The sequence below is a fragment of the Antechinus flavipes genome, chromosome 1 (genome assembly GCF_016432865.1).
Source record: "Antechinus flavipes isolate AdamAnt ecotype Samford, QLD, Australia chromosome 1, AdamAnt_v2, whole genome shotgun sequence".
Lineage (NCBI taxonomy): Eukaryota > Metazoa > Chordata > Mammalia > Dasyuromorphia > Dasyuridae > Antechinus > Antechinus flavipes.
Genome location: NC_067398.1, coordinates 47,907,697 through 47,928,475, shown reverse-complemented (window position 1 = coordinate 47,928,475; position 20,779 = coordinate 47,907,697). Strand labels below are relative to the sequence as shown.

The 20,779-nt window shown below is 33.2% G+C and overlaps 1 protein-coding gene across 3 annotated transcripts in view; it reads left to right on the top strand.

The window, feature by feature from the left end:
- RAD18 (RAD18 E3 ubiquitin protein ligase) overlaps window positions 1-20,779 on the top strand; it is a 106,005-nt gene that overhangs the window by 37,771 nt on the left and 47,455 nt on the right. For all 3 annotated transcript variants that reach the window (XM_051981430.1, XM_051981419.1, XM_051981441.1), the window contains exons 7-10: window positions 6,842-7,026; window positions 9,916-9,992; window positions 13,628-13,688; window positions 18,029-18,166. In XM_051981430.1, coding sequence (XP_051837390.1) covers window positions 6,842-7,026; window positions 9,916-9,992; window positions 13,628-13,688; window positions 18,029-18,166 — 461 coding nt within the window. The remainder of the gene's footprint in view (window positions 1-6,841; window positions 7,027-9,915; window positions 9,993-13,627; window positions 13,689-18,028; window positions 18,167-20,779) is intronic.

The window sequence follows — 20,779 nt, the reverse complement described above, 5'->3', positions numbered from 1 at the left end:
TCAACTTTGAATCTTGTTTACTATTCTAATTGTGTTATTCTAGTTTTTCATTTTTTCATTTGCTGGATTTATTGCAAATTATTGTTGTTGTTCATTTGTTTCAGTTGTGTCTGAGTCTTCATGACTCTATATGGTTTTTTTTTAGCAAAGATATTGGAGTAGTTTAACATTTCTTTCTCCAGCTCATTTTGCAGATGAAGAAAGTGAGGCAAGTAAGGTTAAGTGTCAAGTTATTTAGTGTCAAGATAAGTATCTGAGGCCAGATTAGAACTCAGGGAGATGAATCTTCCTAACTCCAGATTCTGATACTCTACTGTGCCACCTTGCTGCAAATTAGGAAAATATTTTATGTATTATGCTTTTTTCCTATATCTAACCCCATGACCCTACAAATGTGCAAACTATTAAGAGTTTTCTTTTTGTTTCCTTGTGGTTCACTTATTTTATTTTTTTATTTTTTTGCACTTTATCTTGAATTTGTCTCATAATTTTGTAATGGGTGATTAGAGTTGAAGCTTCCAAATTAAGGCATAGTTTCTCTTTTTGCCATGTAAACTATTTTCCAGTTTGGTTTCTTAAAAAAAAAAAACCTATGATTGCATGGTCTGTTTTAATATTTTTCCTCCTATCTTTATAATTTCTTGTAGGTAAATTTGATTCTAACTTATTAGACTATTAAATACTACACAATCATTTAAATTAGTTCACAATAGATAGATAAATCAAACTCATATTTGGTTTGCTTTTTCTCTGAAGGACCTTCTTTTCTCAAGGTTTTTAAAAAATTTAATTTTTAAAGTCACCATTTATTTTCTCTTCCTTCTTTATCTCCCTTTTCCAACTGAGAAAAAGAGAAAACAAAATTTTTTTTAACAATATGCATATTAAAGAAAATAACTTCCCAGATTGACCATATTAAAAAAGTATGTCTCATTCTATCATTCTACATTTTGAATATAACATCTCATTATTCTTTACCATTATTTCCTTTGCTTCCTAACTAATTAGTTGTTGTCATTATTAAAATCTTTCAAAGTCTTAAAGTTTTTCACAGTTGTTAACTTTTTACAATGCTATTGTAATTGTATAAATTATTCTTTGGTCCTATTTATCAGTTCATACAGATTTTTTGTATTTCATTGAAATTGTTCTAATGTCTTTTTTTTTAAAATGGAACAATAAATAACACACTCATATACTATATTTTGTTTTATCTTTTCTCCCAATGATAGACATCTTAGTTTTCAATTCTTTGTCACTACAAAAACAACTTCTATAAATGTTTGTACATAGGGGTCCTTTTCCTTTTTCTTTAGTCTCCTTGAAATATAGGGCTAGTCGTGATAGTTTGCTGAGTCAAAGAGTATGTGTTGTTTGATAACTCTTTTAGGCATAGTTTGAAATTGCTTTCTAAAAGGATTGGACCAAGTCATTAACTCTATCACTTTTCCTGTAGCCTCTCTAATAACTATCATTTTCCATTTTGGGGGGACTATTATGATGGGGGTGAGATGGCATGTCAGATTTGCTTTAATTTACCTTTCTATAATTATAAGTAAACTGCAACACAGTGAATGTTAAAAACTGTGTTCCAAATTTTTTCTTCCTCCCTCCATCCATCCTCTCGTCTAGACAGCAAATAATCCAATATATATTAAACGTGGGCAGTTCTTGTATACATATTTCCCCAATTATCATGCAGCACAAGAAAAATCAGCTCAAAAAGAAAAAAAAATGAGAAAGAAAAATGCAAGCAAATAACAACAAAAAAAGTGAAAATACTGTGTTGTGATCTATACTCAGTCCCTCCAGTCCTCTCTCTGGGTACAGATGGCTCTCTCCATTACAAGTCTCTTGAAATTGGACTTAATCACCAACTGATGGACATCTGCTCAGTTTCCAGTTTCTTGCCACTACAAAAAGGGCTGCCACAAACATCTTGCTACAAACATTGTGGGTCTTTTTCTCTTTTTTATGATCTCTTTGGGATACAGGCCTAGTAGAGACACTGTAAGATCAAAGGGTGTGCACAGTTTGAGAGCTCTTTGAGCATAGTTCCAAATTGCTCTCCTGAATGGTTGGATTAGCTCACAACTCTATCAACAATATATTAGTACTAGTCTCAGGTTTCCTACACTTTCCAACATTTATCATTATCTTTTTCTGCCATCTTAGCCAATCTGAGAAGTGTGTAATGGTTATCTAAGAGTTGTCTTAATTTACATTTCTCTGATCAATAGTGATATAGAGCATTTTTTTGTATTTTCATATGATAGTTGGTGGTTTGTATTTCTTCTTTTGAATTGGGGAGAACCAGTTCTAAACATCTTGATATGAAGACAAAGGGATTAATTTAAACTCTTAATTAGCTTACCTGTGGCCTTTATAAAGTTATCACTAGTGCTCTTATACCACCTTTTCTGGATGTCCCATTGGTACCAAACTCAACAAATCTAAAATTTTATTCAGTAACTCTCCCACTTCAATTAATTGTCTCTTCCTTTCTTTTTTTCTGTTTTTGGGTCCACCATCCTTCTAATTACCCAGATTTGTAACCATTTAATCATACTAGACTCATTTTCCCTTCTTATTCCCTGTAACCAAACCAGACCAGTTACCAGGTCTTATGAATTCTCTTTCCATAGTATCTGTCTTTCCATAGTATGTGTCTTTCTCTCTATTCACATAGATGTCGCTGCATTTCAGGCTCTCCTCAGTTGTTGGTGGATGATCGTAATAACTCCTGACTATATTTCAACTTCTAGTCTCTTCCCTTTTCAGTTTACCTTCTATACCAGTAAAGTCAAACTTAAATAGAAACGGAATTCTGCAGGCCACATATAGACTTATAAAAATTACAGATTAATATTATTTAATGTTGTAGTATATATTTTTATTTTGTTACATTTCTTAATTACATTTTATCTGATGCTTGTCCATACTCTGGAGTCTGATATTTCTGTTCTATACAAGTAGCATCTTGTCTTGAAATAGGTTTGATTTCAATATACTTTATTGGCTCCCTCTTGTATTTTATTCTTGAGGCAAATTCTTTAGTCTGGCATTTTAAAGCCCTATTACAATCTGGCATCAACTATTGTTTTCTCAACTGCACTCCCCCATACCTATGTTTTTTGTTTTTTGTTTTTAGTATAAAATAATTTTATTTGTAGAAATTCAAGATAATTGTTTGCCATGAATATTTTGAACATGACATGTCTAATTTATGTTTTTTGGGCATTTAATGGGAACTGGTATATATGAAACCTTAAGTATCAACTAATTTTCATTGTAGTGCCTATTGAGTATGTAGTATAATTTTAGTATCCTTTGGGGGAAAGGGAGAAGGGAAACTCTTTATAGCAGTTACTAATTAAATTATAATTTCATTTTTATCATTAGCTAGATGAGAGCAAGATTTTGTTTCCCTTTTGAGGGTGAATCAGTAGAGGATTCTTTACCATTAAATATTCACTGTCATCAAGATGCTTTAGAAAATTAAGAACAGCACAAATGATTGTACTTGTCTATGCAGGTTATCATGGTCTGCATAAGAAGTGGAAGGCTGATTTATATTCTTACAGTGAGAAATGATTAAAAAATAAGTCAGTGAAAACATCTTTTACTTAAAAAACTAAAATACTGCCATATGCTCTTTTCTGTAATTTATGAAAAGCTTACATATAATAATGTTAGGTTTTATTGTACATCTGTCAGTTTTGGTCAGACTTTTTATAGCGGAATAAAGCAGTATTTATCACAAGTTTGTATGCATTTTTTGGAGCATGTGATATCTTAGAAAAGTAAAATCTTGATAAACTAATGTAAATTATTATTAAACTATTGGTGTTATATAAAACTGTGTTAGTATTAAACTATAATGTCTAGATAGCTACGGTATCTAAAGTAATGAAACCAAATTACAGCAAAAGCAAGATCTATATAAAGATCAAAAGGAAATCTTACAAGCTTATGACACTAAAGGCATAGATCACATTTGGTATATTATAATCTTGCCCTTATGTCATGGCTTTTTAACTTCAAAGTTTTTCCATCTACAGTATATACAGGCTATGATTTCATTTTCTGTTGAGGTGGTGAACCAGACCTTTAAAACTAGTTCTGAAAAGAGTCCTTCTCTGAATGTCTGCCCAGTCAACTCTGCTTATTACAGCAGACATGCCTTTTCCAGAACATGTTTTAAGAGGGAAGAGATCTCCTTTCCTTGCTCTGGCTTTTAGAAGCCTTAGTTTTCTTCAAGGATGAGCTTAAGAGTCACTTCTTTGAAGCCTTCTCAGGCTCAGTGTTTTTTCCTTCCTCAAATTTGAGCTTGCTTATTTACATGGTAAGTAGAATGTAATATAGCCTCATTCAAAATAGGAAATAGTTGTTTGTATATCCCAGGACACAGCAACGTATCTTGTGTATGACATGAGTTGTGTGAGTTGAATTGAACTGAATTATCCTCCTAATGACTCCTCCCTTTGTAATGCACAGTGTATTTTTAATGCTTCAGAACTCCTTACTCGGTAAGATTTTCAGATTGCTTTTTTTTTTTTAATTCATGAAATTTTATTCTGTATTTCCATGTCCAGTGATAACAATTTCAATTGATTATATTATTGCAATATATTGGATATAATTCCAATGATCATATTATATTTCAGTTATTAAGAAGAGTAGATAATCTGAAAGCTAAAGCACTAGGAAAGGGATTAAATTCTCTTGACAGCTTCTCTTACTAATGCTACTGTGGTTATCATTATCTGTGTTTTCCATTTTCTATCTCATAAGCTTTGAAGTACCTTTTGAGATTTTTTTTTTTTACAGCTTTGGCAAGGAGATATTTGTTTCAAAAATATGAAACAAATATACAAACAACCTAGCTTGATTCCTTCCTATAAATAAAGCACAGTCATAGTTCCAAGTCCAAAATCATCTTCAGGTTTTGTTCTACACCCTGAATTCTTAGGGTTCTCCTCAGGGTTAATTGCTTGCAACATCTTGTTTGGAATACTGGTTCCAAAGTTACTGTGTTCCAATTTCCATGTCAGTCACCTAGTAAAGAGAAGGTCAGAAGATTCTGGGGAGCAGGGTGCTTCCATGTTGGGCCATCTGAGCATGCTTCAAAGTCTCTATTGAATGTTTCCCTGATTTCAGAGTTGGGATGAATGCATTTTTTTTTTTTTTAGTTAATGCTTTCTTCAATCCAAATAAGCAATTTCCAATCATTTGTTTCCCTGGCTTCAACAAGTGTTATATAATTATTTACACAAATCTATATGTCCAAACAGAAATGATTATTTCAAAATACAAAGTTTTTCAGGTTTATATAACAAGGTATACTTCATGAAGTTTGCATAGCCCTAGCTGTGCTTAACCAGCAAGTGAAAGAAAGAGCAAAAACAGGCAAAGAAAAATGATTTCCCATCTTGTAGGGAAACCTGGTCCACACTCAGCTTTCTAATTATTTGGAACTCAATCCCCAGAGATTTGAGACCTGGAGTCAACTAGGGCATTACTTCTTTCTCAGATAAAAGAATTGTCCTAGGGTGGAAACTTCTTTGATTCATTATATAATGTCATTCAGCTGGAGTCTAGACAAAAAAAAAAAATGTTTCTTTAAATACAGACTGAACCCAAATTCTCTAGAAGTTTCTTTGTGCCCATAGAGGTTCAGGAAATTTTCTTTGGGTCTTTGTTCCAAAGAGTGTTCTAAATTTCTTTCTTCTCTCCCTACCATTTCCAACCTCCTGCAATCTCCCCCATCCCCCAAACCCTCAATGATCCATGCAACTACTAGGATAAGCAAAATGGAATTGCAAAATCATCTATCAGAACAAGAAGACAAATAAGATCAATTAGGGAAGTAGCAAAGAGTGTCAGTCGTTTATGGATTCTAAGTACAGATAGCCCCTTCTGAGAAACATTTTGCTTTCACAAAAGGCAAGAAGTTTAGGTTAATTTAAATGTCAAAGAACAATTTGAACATATCTACTAAGTAGTAGCTATTTAGTGATGCTTACATAAAATTTAATTTTCATGCTTATATTCAAGACTCAGTAATACAGAATGTATCAATATTATCAATATTTATTTAAAGGATTCAATAATGCAGAAAGTATCAGTAGTTTAACAATCAACACATGAAAAGTTTGCACAAAGACACTAATACAACTCACTTGTGGTATTCCCTCAGCTGTAATAGGGTCTTAATTGGCATCTCATCTCATTTCCATTTAACCATTGGCTATTTTAAATATTTAAAAAGAAATATTTGCTTCCAAGGTACACACACACACACACACACACACACACACACACACACACACACCCCCTCTACACCTCTTAGCTTGGTTCTTGTAGAGGGCAGTCTCATTTCTAAATCCAAAATCCACCTTGGGCTCAAGTTCCAGGACACCTGGGCTTTTTAAGGATTCCCTGCTGGACTGCTTCACTGCAACCTAGCATCCTCTCTGGAAGGTAACTGTAGTTCCAATTCTTTTGAAAGGTTGGGATTTCCAGTGGCATCTGAAATTGAGAAGGACAAAATGAAACAGAACAAAAGAAACACTCAGAGTCATGGAAACCTAAAAAGGGAGAGAGGGAAGTACCTTCTCTTCCCTGGTCCCCCACTCCATCATCTATCTCCCTTTCTTCGTCCTCCATCATTTCATGAGTCCTGTGGTATAGCTGAATTGAAATCTTCACTCTGTGGACATAACAGGAAAAAGCCTTTTGAAATTCTTAAATGAAAGTTCTTCTAAAGTGATGTTTTAACATCCAAGATAATCTTCACTAAACTCTCCTTTTTTTTTTTTTTTTTTTTTTTCTTTTTTAGCTCTGTTAATAAAAGGAAGACAATGCCCAAAGTTGTTTACAATTTACTTTCTGACCGTGACTTAAGGAAAAAGCTCAAGGAACATGGACTTTCTAGTCAAGGGAACAAGCAGCAGCTTATTAGACGGCATCAAGAATTTGTGCACATGTACAATGCCCAATGTGATTCTTTACATCCCAAGTCAGGTATTATTGCTTATATGTTGCTTTCAGATTGAAGTTGTATGGGCCAAAGATGGAGAGGGAGCCCTGGGTTTTTCAAAGTAGTTTGTTTACTGCTTCTCAATTTCTCAAGATCAGCCAATTCATTTTGGCTCTATGTTAAAAGGTTCCTGAAATGCCAAAATAGAGCAACTTTACTTTTACTCTTCATTTTTTCATTCTCTTTATCATGCCTTTCATTCATTGAATGGACTTGTCCTGGGACCCACGGGAAAAGTTTATCAAATTGATAAATCCCAATAAAATACAAAAATAGTTTAAAATAGTATTTAAAATAGGTTCAGTCCAAAATTGAGAGCTTTTGAAAATTATAATTTGTATTTCTAAACATAAACTCATTAAGTTTCTCTGTTGCTCATTAAAGCATCATTTGACAGAAAGTGTCCCTCTATTGCTTTGAACCCAACATTGTGGAAAAGATGGATTTAAATAGAGAGTCTGTCTTTTAAGAAGTTAACCTGACTTCTATTCCAGACAGCCAAAACATAACATTTTAGTTACTAGATGGATAAATTTTTTTATGATGAGAAATTATTTTCTCACCTAATGTTTTTTCTTTTTATGCATATAATTTATGCATAATATGCATATAATATAACACATGCACTTAAGAAATTAGATTTCTTATTGTGATTCTCTTTCAGAAAACTCAACTAAAACCAACTATGAGGTCCCAATTAGTGTGAATAAGCCATCCCATGGAGTGGTAGCATTATTCTGATTTGCACTGCATATTTCCATTGGTCTAGAAGCAGTGATCATATTTTACATGATAATAACTTCAAAGAATACCAGTTGGTAAACATTGATCTCTTCTTGGGCTTTATTATTCGTATTCTTCAAGATCTAGCTATGTTTTTCTTTTATTAAATACAAAAACACTGAAATGAAATCTCCATTTATTTCTAATTGTAATTATCCATAAAGTGTTATGTGGAGGGCTTCCTTTATATGTGAATTTGATTGCTGAGATTGTTCTTGTTTTTCATATCTGTTCACTGAATTCAAAGAATTCAGGGACATTTGCTAACCAATTGATAAGATTCTTTTTTTTTTTTTTTTTTTAAGAGATACAAAAAGAAACCATATTTTCCTTAAAGGTACAATAGACAATAAATTAACATCAGTATCAAATACAGATGCACAAAATATCATGGCATCCAATTTTTTTTTAATTAAAGCTTTTTATTTTTCAATACATATGCATAGATAATTCTTTGACATTAACCCTTGCAAAACCTTGTGTTCCAATTTTTCCCTGCCTTCCCCCACCCTGGGTAGCAAGTAATCCAATATATGTTAAACATGTAGAAATGTATGTTAAGTGATAAGATTTTTTGATGAAGAATTAGAAACTATTTTCAATAGAACTTAAAACTATAGCTTGAAAAGTGTAAAGTCTTTGAAAATTGTTCTCTTTGAAAACTGCTCTTACAAAACTGGAAAATAGTTGGAAATTATACAGCGTGTACAAAAGAAGTACAGTTTAGAGTAAAAGTTTTTTCCCTGTAAACTTTTATCTTGTAAATTTGATGGAAGTTTAATAACAAGGCACTTTTGCTTTTATTTTTAGCTTTTAAAACTTGACATTGAGTAATAGTTAATTATATTTTTGATGCTTCCCAACTTAACAGTCCTAGAATTTATTTTATCAGAATTTTTCAAGTGAGCGAGGTTGGGAACTGGACCACTGATAATTTTGATTTGTCCCATGTTACTATCCACTTCCAAAAAACTATTGCCTGTCCTTTGACAATAGAATATAGTGCAGACCACTTACTGATGTGCTCATTGTTCTTTGCTGTCTGGTCCCAGTATACCTTTCTATACCTTATCTTCTACTATTTTCTTTCATATAATTTCTATTCAAATCAATGTGGTCTACTTGCTCTCCCAGTATTTCTTGTGTTTCTGCCTATATTTTTTCTCAAAATATTATTCTTTCATGGAATATTTCTATTTTCACCTAAATTTTACCTATTCTTAAAATCTCTTCTGATTTCAAGATCTCCATGGAACCTTCCTTGATTGCTTACAATTATCTCTCCATTGTTCGAACTCTTAACAAACTTATTGTCTGTTACCACTCATTTGGGACTTAGTACCTCTTGTTATTTTATGTATACATAGTTTTCCCTTTACACAGCCTAGCAAAGTGTCTTACATGAGATAAATATTTAATAAGTGTCTATGGATGGATTTGGCATCTTGATTCTGAGAATATCTTCCATGTTCACTTCTGGAATCAGAGTACTGAAGAGGTTTGAGAGGGTGCAGATAAATGGGGAATGGTGAAGAATATAGTGGTTGGCTGTCAACTCAGTACAGAAGATTAGCATAGGATAAAATATGCTGAAGCGAGTGGTCAGTTAACCTTTTCATAATTCTGCTTGAAATCATTCTAGCTTTGTGGGGTCTGGGTCCCAATTATTTGCTGAATTAAAATAAAACTAAAAGAACAAATTTACAATGCTATGCTTTCAGAATAGCTGGATTCAAACTGTGATTAAAATTAAATTTGAAATTAACTACTTCAATGGTTTTAGCTCAGGGATTGTCTGTTCATCTTATAAGACTCTATTCAGTACAGCAAGGAATACTTTTATGCTGAGGCATTTGGGGTTAAGTGATTTGCCCAGTGTCACACAGCTAGGAAGTATTAAATGTTTGAGGCTGGATTTGAACTCAGATCCTTCTGACTTCAGGGATGGTGCTCTATACATTGTACTATTTAGCTCCCTAGCAAGGAATACTTTTAGGAGAGGTTCGAGAAATGACTTCTCAGTTAAATTTTCAGATTACATATGTCAACAAAGTCAATGATGTCACAATTTTACATATTTATTTTAACAGTTGCTGAAATAGTTAAAGAAATTGAAAATATGGAGAAGACTCGAGTACAACTGGAATCAAATAAACTGAATGAAAATGTAAGTTTATAGTGGCAGTTTCAGTAACTTTAAGGAAGGAAGAGAAATCTAAATTTGTTTCTAAAACAATAGGAAAATGTTATGAAATCCCTTCAGCAGGAAATATACAAGGACACATTTCAGCATAATGTAGTGTGTTTTGATATTGTGGAACTTGGGATGGAATCCAAAGTAGAGCCACTTAATAACTTTTGTTTGTAGTGTATCATCACTCTCAACGATGGTAGATAAGAGCACTGGGTTTGAAGTTAGAAGTTGTGGAACCCAAACCTGGCTATTGTATCAGCCATTTTACTATGTTATTTTGGTTAGAAGCTCTAGGCCTCTGTTTTTCTATCTGTAAGATGGGGTTGGACCAGTGAATTTCTTGTTTTTTTTTTTTTTTGTTTTTTTTTTTTTTTTTTTTTTTTTAGTTCTAAAACTCTTTGAAAAGTCAGTGTGTTAAAGAAGAAGGAGCACCATCTTTGAACTTAGAGTCTTGTTTCAAGCCCCTGCCTCTGCCACTTTCTAGTCCTGTGAACTTGAGTGTGTCCTGCATCCTCTATGTACTTTAGTTTCTTCATTTATAAAAAGGGGATAATTAACACCTGTAGTATTTAACTCACAGGATTGTTGTGAGGATCAAGTCAGATGATTACATGAAAAGGACTTTGTAAACCTTCAAACATCATATAAAAGTAACTGATTTTTTTATCATGAGGGGAAATGAGTGAGCATTTAAAATTAAATTGAATTTTGTCTTCTAGTGAGATTATAAGGAAAAGATGAGACAAAAATTTTTTCACTATTTTTTATATCTAACTTACTTGGAAGGAATGAAATATTGAAAAAAGTCATTAACATATTGTCCCATCAGCCATCTAGGTGATCTAGCATCTTAGAGATCTATGATTTTTGCTTGCAAGTCATATTTCAGTGCAAGTTTTCATGTCTTTCCAAATAGACTATTTTTCTGGATTTTTCATGAAATAAAAAGCTGCTCCTTTAGGCAAGTAGTTGGCTAAGACTGAAATAATCGGTTTTATTTTTTTAAAAATTTGTTTACTGTAGAGGCAGCTAAGGATGCCACAGAGCATAGAGATCTGAGTCCAAATGTGTCCTCAAACACTTACTAGCTATGTGACTCTTCCTCTATAAAATAGGGCACCTACCTCCCAAGAAAAAGATTATATTTGTAAAGAACTTAGCATAGTACTTAGAACATAGGTTTTACATAAATGCTAGCTATTAGGAATGGTCTGTTGGCCATTCTCCACCTGGTTTGGCCCCTTTGTTGAGACAGTTTTACCAGAGTATGGCCCACTGTGCCCACAACATTTCTTGGAATAACAGGTGAGATTTCAGTGACAGGAGGACTCCGAAAACATGTGAGCACCTCTAAAAAGTCTCAGTGAGTCATTTTATCAGATGTTCTTATCCTTCCTGAACACTCAGGAGATGCTTACTTAAGTATGTGAGGGCAGTGCGTGGAGGAGAACAACTTTGTTCTAGTGGCCATCGATTTGGCTAAAACAAGCACTGTGGACTACTCAAGAGCTTGCTCAAACAGAAAATGCCAAGATCATCCAGTGCATCCTGAGCCATTGCCAATCATCTTGATTTCTGTCTGGCTGCTGGACTTTGATGACTCTGGAAGAGAGAGTGAGGCTGACAACTTTGTGCAACTTTGCTTTACTTAAATCCAGTTCACATGCAAATCTAGACCTCATTCATCATCCACTACTACATCCTTTTGAACTTGTATTGGACTGATTATCCACAGTTGAATCTTTACCTGACTTCAATATTATGATATGTCATTGATCATCTTCAAAAATGAAATAATAGTACTAGTATAACTTCATACTTCCATTAGTAACTGAAATGACCCAATTCTTTTTAAATCTTTAATAAAGGAAAGCCTACCCTGAAGTCTAGTTTTTTGTTGAGACTTGGAGGTCACCTTAGTTTCTCTCTTTGTTTTCTTTCTATCTTTTAAAAATTATATTAACACATATGTATGGAATAAAACAAACATTTTATTAAAGCACAAAAGAGATTATATATTAAACTGTAAATCTACTCTGTACAACTTGCTATTCCTTATATACAAATATAAAGCAAAATTATCATGTAAGTTTCTTTTTTTTTCTTTTTTTCCTCCCCTCCTTCTACCCACCTTAGAGATGGCCAGTAGATGCAAATTAGTGTGTATGTGTATTTTTATACATATATACACATACATATGTGTAAAATTATTCTATGCATACTTCTCTTTATCAGTTCTTTCTCTAGCTGCAGATAGCATCTTTCTTCATATGTCCTTTACAACTAATTTGTCAGAATAATAGTCAAAATAATTAATTTACTCAGTCATTCTTAAAACAGTATGCTGTGACTGTATATAACATTCTCTTGGTTCTACCCATTTCTCCATTTATTTCATGCAAGTTTTTCCATGTTTTTCTAAGATCATTGAGTTTATCATTTCTTATAGCACAGTAATATTCCAGTAATATTAGTTTTTCATGTGTGTGTAGAGTGCAAGCTCTTGCACATTCTTTCTGCAGGAAAAGCTTAGAGTGCAGGCCCAGAGATAGAATATAGTTATTGTCAGAAAAATAGTCTAGAAAAGTTTTAAAAGATTTGTCTAACTACAATTTAAAGGATTGGCTACCAGGTGATGATGGGTTTTTATTTTTTTTAAGCTATAACAAATCATCAAATAATTAATGTAAAACACAGAAAAGTTCTGACCAACATTGGTGAAAGAGAATACCCACATAAATGATGTCATAGACAGTTGAAGTAGTTCAAGGAGTGGAAAGAAAAATTGTGATGACTTTTTAAAATCATTTAGTTTTTTAATTTAAAATCAGCCAGAGTCAGGAATTCAAGTTAAGGGAAAAATCTTCAGTCTTTATTCTTTTTGAGGTGAAGGGGGATTGCGATAGCAATATGGGCAGCTGCGACAGGAAACCAGCCAGCAGAGGTGAAGGGGGATTGCAGGTGAAAGGGGGGTCGCAATAGCAATGCGAGTAGCTGTGTCCAAAAACCAGCCAGCAGTCTCTCTTTCCACTTCCTTTTCCCACCTCCTTGCCTCCCACCAAAATCGTCATTTCCTATACAACACATCAGGACTTGCACAAAGAGTGGGCTGGGGCCATTCTTTCTCCTAGCACATATATTAATAGAGTATGGTCCAATTACTATTTAACCTTACGTGCTTGGGACCTCAGTGCATCAACTCAAGCCTCAGCCCATTACAAAAAATTTGTTAAGTTTGTAGCATACTTTAAAAAGGTAGCCTGTACAGTATTTTTTATGAGGAAGAATCAAGGTTTTTTAGAATGGCCCTGATTTGGTGAAAGGATTGGAAGTGGGGCAAAAAGAGGAATGAGCTATCTTCCTTTAAGAGAAAATTGACTAATCTTGTAAGAGTAAATGTTTTTTAAGAACTTTCTATCAGTATGGCATTGTATATTGGTCACCAAAATTTTATTTTGATCGACTTATTTTTCTTAAGTCTGAGAATGGTAGAAAGAATGCATTACTTTGTTGTTGTTTTTAAAAATTGCATTTGAGATTTTATGAGATTTTATTTTGGTTTCCTAGCATTTTATTTGCTTCTGCTAAGTTTTGTTTAATGGTTTCAGGTCATGGTATTTACAAAGAACCAGACAGAGAAAGAAATTGATGATATTCACAGTAAATATCGTAAGTACTATAATTTTTTTTATGGTGTGAGTTTGTGTCACTACTTTTGGGGGTAATTTTTGTTGTTCATTTTAGCATAATTTCAAATTATAGAGCATAAATTATAAAAAGTGATATTACATAGCTTTTTGTGAATCTTAGTTTTATGCTGCAATGGATTTGATTTATTTAAAGTATTTATTTAGATAAACATCATATTTCTCTTATGGGTCTCTGACTTTCTGTTCTTAATTATGATGGCACTTTCCAATTTGTGCTTATCCTAAAATATTTTGTGGGTAATAGTGTTCAAAGAATTTCTGAGAGAGAGAATTGTGTTGTTGTTCTCATTTTGTTAAATAGTAAGAGATGAGATGTCAAGAGACTTAAATACAACATGAACCTGAGGTAGTATATGATACAATATAATGAACATTTATTAGGGATAAGGCACTGAACTTTCTATTGGAAATATGGAGCCAAAAATGAAATAGTCCCTTTCCCAAAGAAGTTTATGTTCTCTCAGATGGATAGAGAAGTATGAGAGGGATATAAAAACACATAGATATGTAAAGATAAGAAAGAGAAGAATAAGGTAGGTACAATGTGACTACAACGGGATTTCTGGAGGAAGAGCATGCCAAGGGAAAAGGAGTAAGGATTCCAGGGGAAGGAAGGAAGTTCAGAGATTTCTGAGAGCTGGAGGTTAGGATACATTCTAGGCCTGGAGGGAGAACTGCCAAAGCTTGGAGGTAGGAAATAGAATGCTATATATGAGCATGGTTAATAATTCATTTTGATTGGAACAGAACACCTAATAACTTTTAATCTAGTCCTTTTGTAGATTAATTTCATTGCCATTATATTTCACTCTCAGACATAGTTTTAAAAAAATATATATATATATGTATATATATATATATATATATATATATATATACACACACACACATATATATATATATTTATAATTACCAGCCTCACTTTTATTTTAGTTTTTCAACTTTAGTTTTTTCTTTTTTTTCCCCTTAATGGTCCCTTTTTAGTATGTAGCCCTACCAGGGCTGCCTCTTCAACTATTCTATTATTGACAGCTCATCACATCTTATTTTGTATTTTAGCTTCACTTTAATTTCAAATTTCTATCTTCTAACTATTAATTCATGATGTCCACTTGCTGAAATACATTTTGGTTTATTCATTTTATTTTCTACTTCTTGAAATTCAGTAGGGACTAATAGTAAAAAGTTCTTTCTTTGAGAGAAGAAACGAGATACACAAATACTAAGTACTGGGAGTGGAGATGGGATGGCTGGAGGAGTGAGGGGATTGGGGTGGGAGGAGTGAAGAATTAGGGAAGGAATCAAGTGGGCTCAGGGCAGTTATGTGCCTTGGCTAAATATAGCAAAAAAGACTTTCAGTGAATCAAAGGTTGAACAAGAGTGAGCAGTATTGCACTGTTGCTAAGAAGCTGAGTATAATGTATCATTCTGGAGTGTATAAAAGCTTATATTAACAACAAAGTAATCAAAGCATTTACTAAAATATTGTGTCCTGTTTTCTTTTTCTTTTTTTTTTTTTTTTTTTTGTAGCTTATAAGAAATGTGCAGGCCTTGATTATTGGGTTAGAAAATAATGTTTATTAGGAATTAAAAGATGTAGGATTTTTTTTTTTTAATTTGGGGAACATGATTTAGAAATGAGTTAAATGACTACAAATAATTGTTTGCAGAGAATACTCTTTTTCAGCAAGAAAATTCACTATGCTACTATGCATACCTAGTTAGGTTCTAAGGCAACCTTGGACTTAGGGAGTAAATCAGTTTCTGCCCTATATTTGTAGGGACCTTTGTAAGTAGAACTATGGACTCTTTGGTACAGCTTTGAACAGGAGAAACTTAATCTCTTCTCCAGAGTGAATTGGCACATGTTCATTCTCAGGAGATACTAACCTTAGTCGTCATATAAAATTTATGTCCTTTAGTAAATGACTTCATTAGGGGTTGACTGAAAAGACCTAACCTGCTCACTTAAATTCTCTATGGGCCTACAATCCTGGTCCTTTATAGTTTGTGCCAGCAATATAGGAAACACAGATTTGGTTTGTGAGTTTGCTTTATGTTGCAACAAAGGAAATAGTTCAGGTTTGACTTTTTAACCTTCTATTCTTTTGCCTAACTTTAGGGAATTCTTAGAGAAATCTGAACTCAATTCAGTTAATGTCATTTTAAAAAAATCCTTTCCATATCAAAGGCATTTTAAAAAATCAAATTATTTTAAAATTGGAAAAAAAAAACATTTTGTCATTGATAGGGAATTGGTTTAGAGAAAGACTCCTTTTTATCTCTAGGATAAAATGCAGACTCCTATGCTTTACTTTTTTTTTTTTTTTTTTTGGTGAGCTAGTTGAGATTATGTGATTTCTTCACAGTCATACAGTTAGTAAGTGTCAAGTGTCTGAGTCCATATTTGAAGTCAGCAATATCTGCTCTGCCACATAGCTGCCTGCTATACTCTACTTTTAAAGCCCTTCACAATCTTAGGAATAGTCATAATGTAAAGAATAAATTAAGTATTTTATAAGTCATAGAACTTATGGGATCTGTGATTTAAATTGGAGAAAATTCCCTACATGAGCTACTATGCATTAGAAAATAAGGCTGAGGAAGTTGCCTAAAGTATATAGAAAGCAAATGAATTGTCTGGCTCACCCAGCTAGTAAGTATCAGAAGATACTTCCTGACTCCAAACTTAATATACTATTCATTATTTCACACATTTTTGTCAAATAATTCCTTGTTAAATCATTGTAAAATGTGATGAGAGAAATTAATTCTGTAATATATTTTATTAATGCCTTTTATTTTTATTTTTTTTGGGGGGGAGTGAGTGTGAGTATAGAAGGATTTTTTGTGTAGAATAGATAAGGGAAGGGGCAGCTAGATGTAAAGTAGATAGAACCCCTAAGTGAGGAGTTCAAACCCCTCAGACACTTAACACTTTCTAACTGTGTGACCCTGGCCAAGTCTTAACCCCAATTGACTTAAAAAAAAATTGTAGAATCAAATACTTAGAAATCTACCTTCTAAGACACACATATAGGAGCTACATCAGCCCAGTAAAATATAATTTAAAAAAGGGATAAGGGAACTTAGGAAGGATAGTTTCAGTTTTCAGTAAAGTATCTTCATTCACTGAGGAGGAAATCCTAAATTTATTTAGGCCAACCACTACATTTTATAGATGGGTATATATCTCTATATATATATACAGATAGTATATGTATCTATATCAAAAGTTTTGATATAGTTCAGGGGCTCCCAAAGGTCACGCTTAGTGAACTGTGTTTGGGAAAAATAGAGTACCTCAATTTCTAGCAGGTAGGGTTGTCTGTTGGAAAGAGGTGGCCTTTGAGTAAGAGGACCTAGCTTCAGATTTTGACCCTATCCTTATCTGTGTGACATCTGGCATATCACTTAACTTCTCGGGGTCTCAGTTTCTCAATTTGTGGATGAGATGTCCTCCAAGGGTCTCTTTCTACTCTGAATCCATGAATCTCTGACTCTTCATGCCCCACGCTTCATAGACATTCTAATTTTTTGGAATTCTAATCTTTTCATTTCTAATTCAAAGTCCATGCTTTTATAGAAGTAAAGAGATAACGAAAAGGGAGAAATGATGTATAATGGGTGGATCCTTCAAAATGTCATTGCTAAGATTTTCTCTATCCTGTGAGAATTTGTTGGAAATAATTTTGAAGTTACCAATCATATCATCTCATTAGCCTGGTTGGTTTAAAGCATCAGAGAAAGTAGAGAAAACATTGGTGCTAGAGTTAGTGGCCTGTGTTTAAATGTTGACTTTCACACTTACTAATTTTGTGACCAAGGGGAATTCATTTTACCTCTGTACGCTTTAACTATTTGACAAGTGGGCAAAATAATGCTTGTACTTTCTAGCTTAGAGAGACAGTGAAACATGGTGGATAGAACACTGGACTTCAGTTCATGGAAACTGGTTGCTGTCGCCTATGACACTCTCGCTTGAGACATTAGAGCCTGAGCTAGCCCCTTCAGCTTGCTGAGTATCAGCCAACTCAGACAGTAAGGTGTTTCTATTAAGTTGTATGGGGTTGTTACTTGTGGTGGTGAAGGTAATTTCCACATTTACGATCACAGATCCTTGACTATTGACAAGCCTAAAATATAGGGTTGTTGTGAGAAAATGGTTTTGCAGATCTTAATGGTACTATAAAGAAGTGTTGTTCATATAATAAATGTACTTTTGGATACAGAGTGTGAGAATAGGGGGTCCATGATTTTTTTTAACTTTTTGCCTTTAAGAAGATCTTTATTTTTCAGGCAAAGAGCATCAGAATGAATTTAAACTTCTAGTAGATGAAGTAAAAAGCCGGTGCAAGAAAAGTGGCATACTAATGACCAAAGAAATAAAGCAGGAGGTAGAGGAATCCATGGAAGAAGTATTGCCTGTAACCACAGGTAAGAAACTTTTAAAGAAAAACAAGTAGAAACAAATATAACTTTTATCATTTACATGCAGCATAAAAAAACCTTAATTTGTAGTACACATAATTTATTGGTAATGGTACTAGTATAACTCACATTGAAAATAATCTTTTATCCTTACTATAAAATAATAATGTAATTATTATGAGGATGAAATACACTGCTGAAAAATCCCAAATTTCTGATGTCTAAAATGCTGACAAGAAATATATTTTTCATTTTTTTATTTACCCATTTTAAAGTTTCAGATTAATATCTTCATTCTCTTGCCATGGTTTTGGGTAATGAACTAGACCAGATCATAAGATGATTTTATTCAAGAGTAATAAGTTTGGAGAATTTGAGTTGTGGGACTTTTGTTCAAATTCTATTTATGTCAATACCTCTGTGATCTTGGACAAGGAACTTTCTCTCTCTCTACCAAATGTTCTTTCTAAAATGAAGGGATTGGATCAGAACCTCTGAGGTCCCTTCCAGATTTGAGACATTATGATCTATAATAATGGGGTTCTGTGTCTTTTTTTTTTTTAAACAAATTAAAGATATATTTATTTTCTCTGCATGTTTGTTAAATTTCTTTGTAGTCCAGAACTGGGTTCAGGAATAGTTTAGGAATGTGTAAAGCCATATATGACATTTTTTAAGTGCAGACACAAAACTTTTTCAGTTCCTATAAATCTTGACCATTCTTTTGAAAGTTCAATTAAGGATCAAAAGATTTCATCATTTGTGAAATACTCAACTTTTCTTATACTATAATGTTTGAAGTTGAATTTCTGTGTGTTTGGCTGGAATAAAGCCATCATTTGTATTTACCTGTTTAATTGACTTCTGAGATTCAAGCTTATCCATAGATTTTCCATTACCTTAAAGATCCCCACTAAAACAAAAACAAATCAGTTGGATTGGCAATCTTAACTGCTGGCCTTAAAGTCAGGACTTGAGTTCTAATATGATCTCAAGACACTAATTAGTAGATGTAAGAGTCAGGGTTAATTATTTAACCTCTGTTTGGTTCAGTTTACTTATCTGTACAATGGAGATAACAAGAGCACCTGCCTCCCGGGAGGTTGTTATGGAGTAAAAGGAATAGTTTTGTAAAATACTTTGTAAACCTTAAGGTACTATATAAATGTTATTATTATTATTAGCTATTATTTTATTTCATGAAACATCAGGCTGAATGAGACCTCAAAAACAATCTAGTCTATTACCATAATTTTAAAGAGCAAGGAACTGAGGTAGTTAAAATAACTATTAATTCAGAACACAGAACTGTTAAAACCAGAACTAACCTTTGACACCCTGACTCCTGCCTTTATCATTACCCCACACTGCTTCCCACCTTGTTGTCTTTTTTTCAAGGTGAAAGATGCCTTGTATCGCATTTGGTACTGCATATACCTGATTTACTTCTCTTTTCAAATAGAAGCACTGGGAAGAAGGGCTTCACTACTTGTTTGGTCCCTTAACCAATATACAATAAGAAACTTAACTTAATTTTATATTGGTAATGATCATTCAGAGCCATTGAAGCAGTGTCAGTGCTTTTATTAGTTGAAATTGTAGGATTTTTGGTGTTTGATGTATGCCCAGTGTAATAAACATTCATTGTTTCTAAAAAGCCTTTATATTGTGAACTCTAGCTAGTTTTTAGAAGTTATTTTTTTTTGGGGGGGGGCAGTTCAATAGTCACTTTTTAAAACTTTCCCAGTTCAAGAAATCTTTGAAAATCTATGTCATGGTGCTGTTTATTAAAATTTGTGAAAATTTAATTTTTTTGTAAATGAAAATTTTTTTAAAGATGAACTCTGTGCCATATTAGCATGTATGGAAACTTTGAAAAGCATTTTACAAATGTGCATTTAAATGTTTAAATTTTCTGTAATCAGTTTTTCTTTTTAGTTCATTTTTAATGCACATTGTTTTATGAATTATGTTGGGAAAGAAAAATTAGAGCAAAGGGGAAAAACCATGGGAGAGATTAAACAAAACGGAAAAAAGAGGTGAACATAGATAGCATGTGTTGATTTATATTCAGTCTCCTTAGTTCTTTGGTTGTAATTTCTTTAATTAGGTTATTTATTTATTTATTTTTGCTGAGGCAATTGGTGTTAAATAATTTGCCCAGGGCCTCACAGCTAGGAAGCATTAAGTCTACGGTCTGATTCAAACTCAGGTCCTCCTGACTTCAGGGCTGGTGCTCTATTCACTATACCAACTAGCTGCCCCTTTTTTAATTAGTTAAGAAATTTTGTGTTGAGAGAATATGACAGCTAGGTGGCGCAATAGATAGAGCATCAGCCCTGAAGTCAGGAGGGCCTGAGTTCAACTGTGATCTCAGACACTTAATACTTCCTAAAGTTGAGATAATACTTTACCTGCCACTTTCTTTAGCTCAGGTTTTTTTTTAATTTAGGGCTTCTTAAAACTTTTTCCAGCATGGACCCCTTTTCACCTGAGAAATTTTTTCACGACCCCAGGTATATAGAGGTATGTGTGTGTGTGTATATATGTATACAACAAATATACCAATCAAGCCTTTATCATAATTTATTTTAAGACAATTCTTTGGTGTGTGTGTGT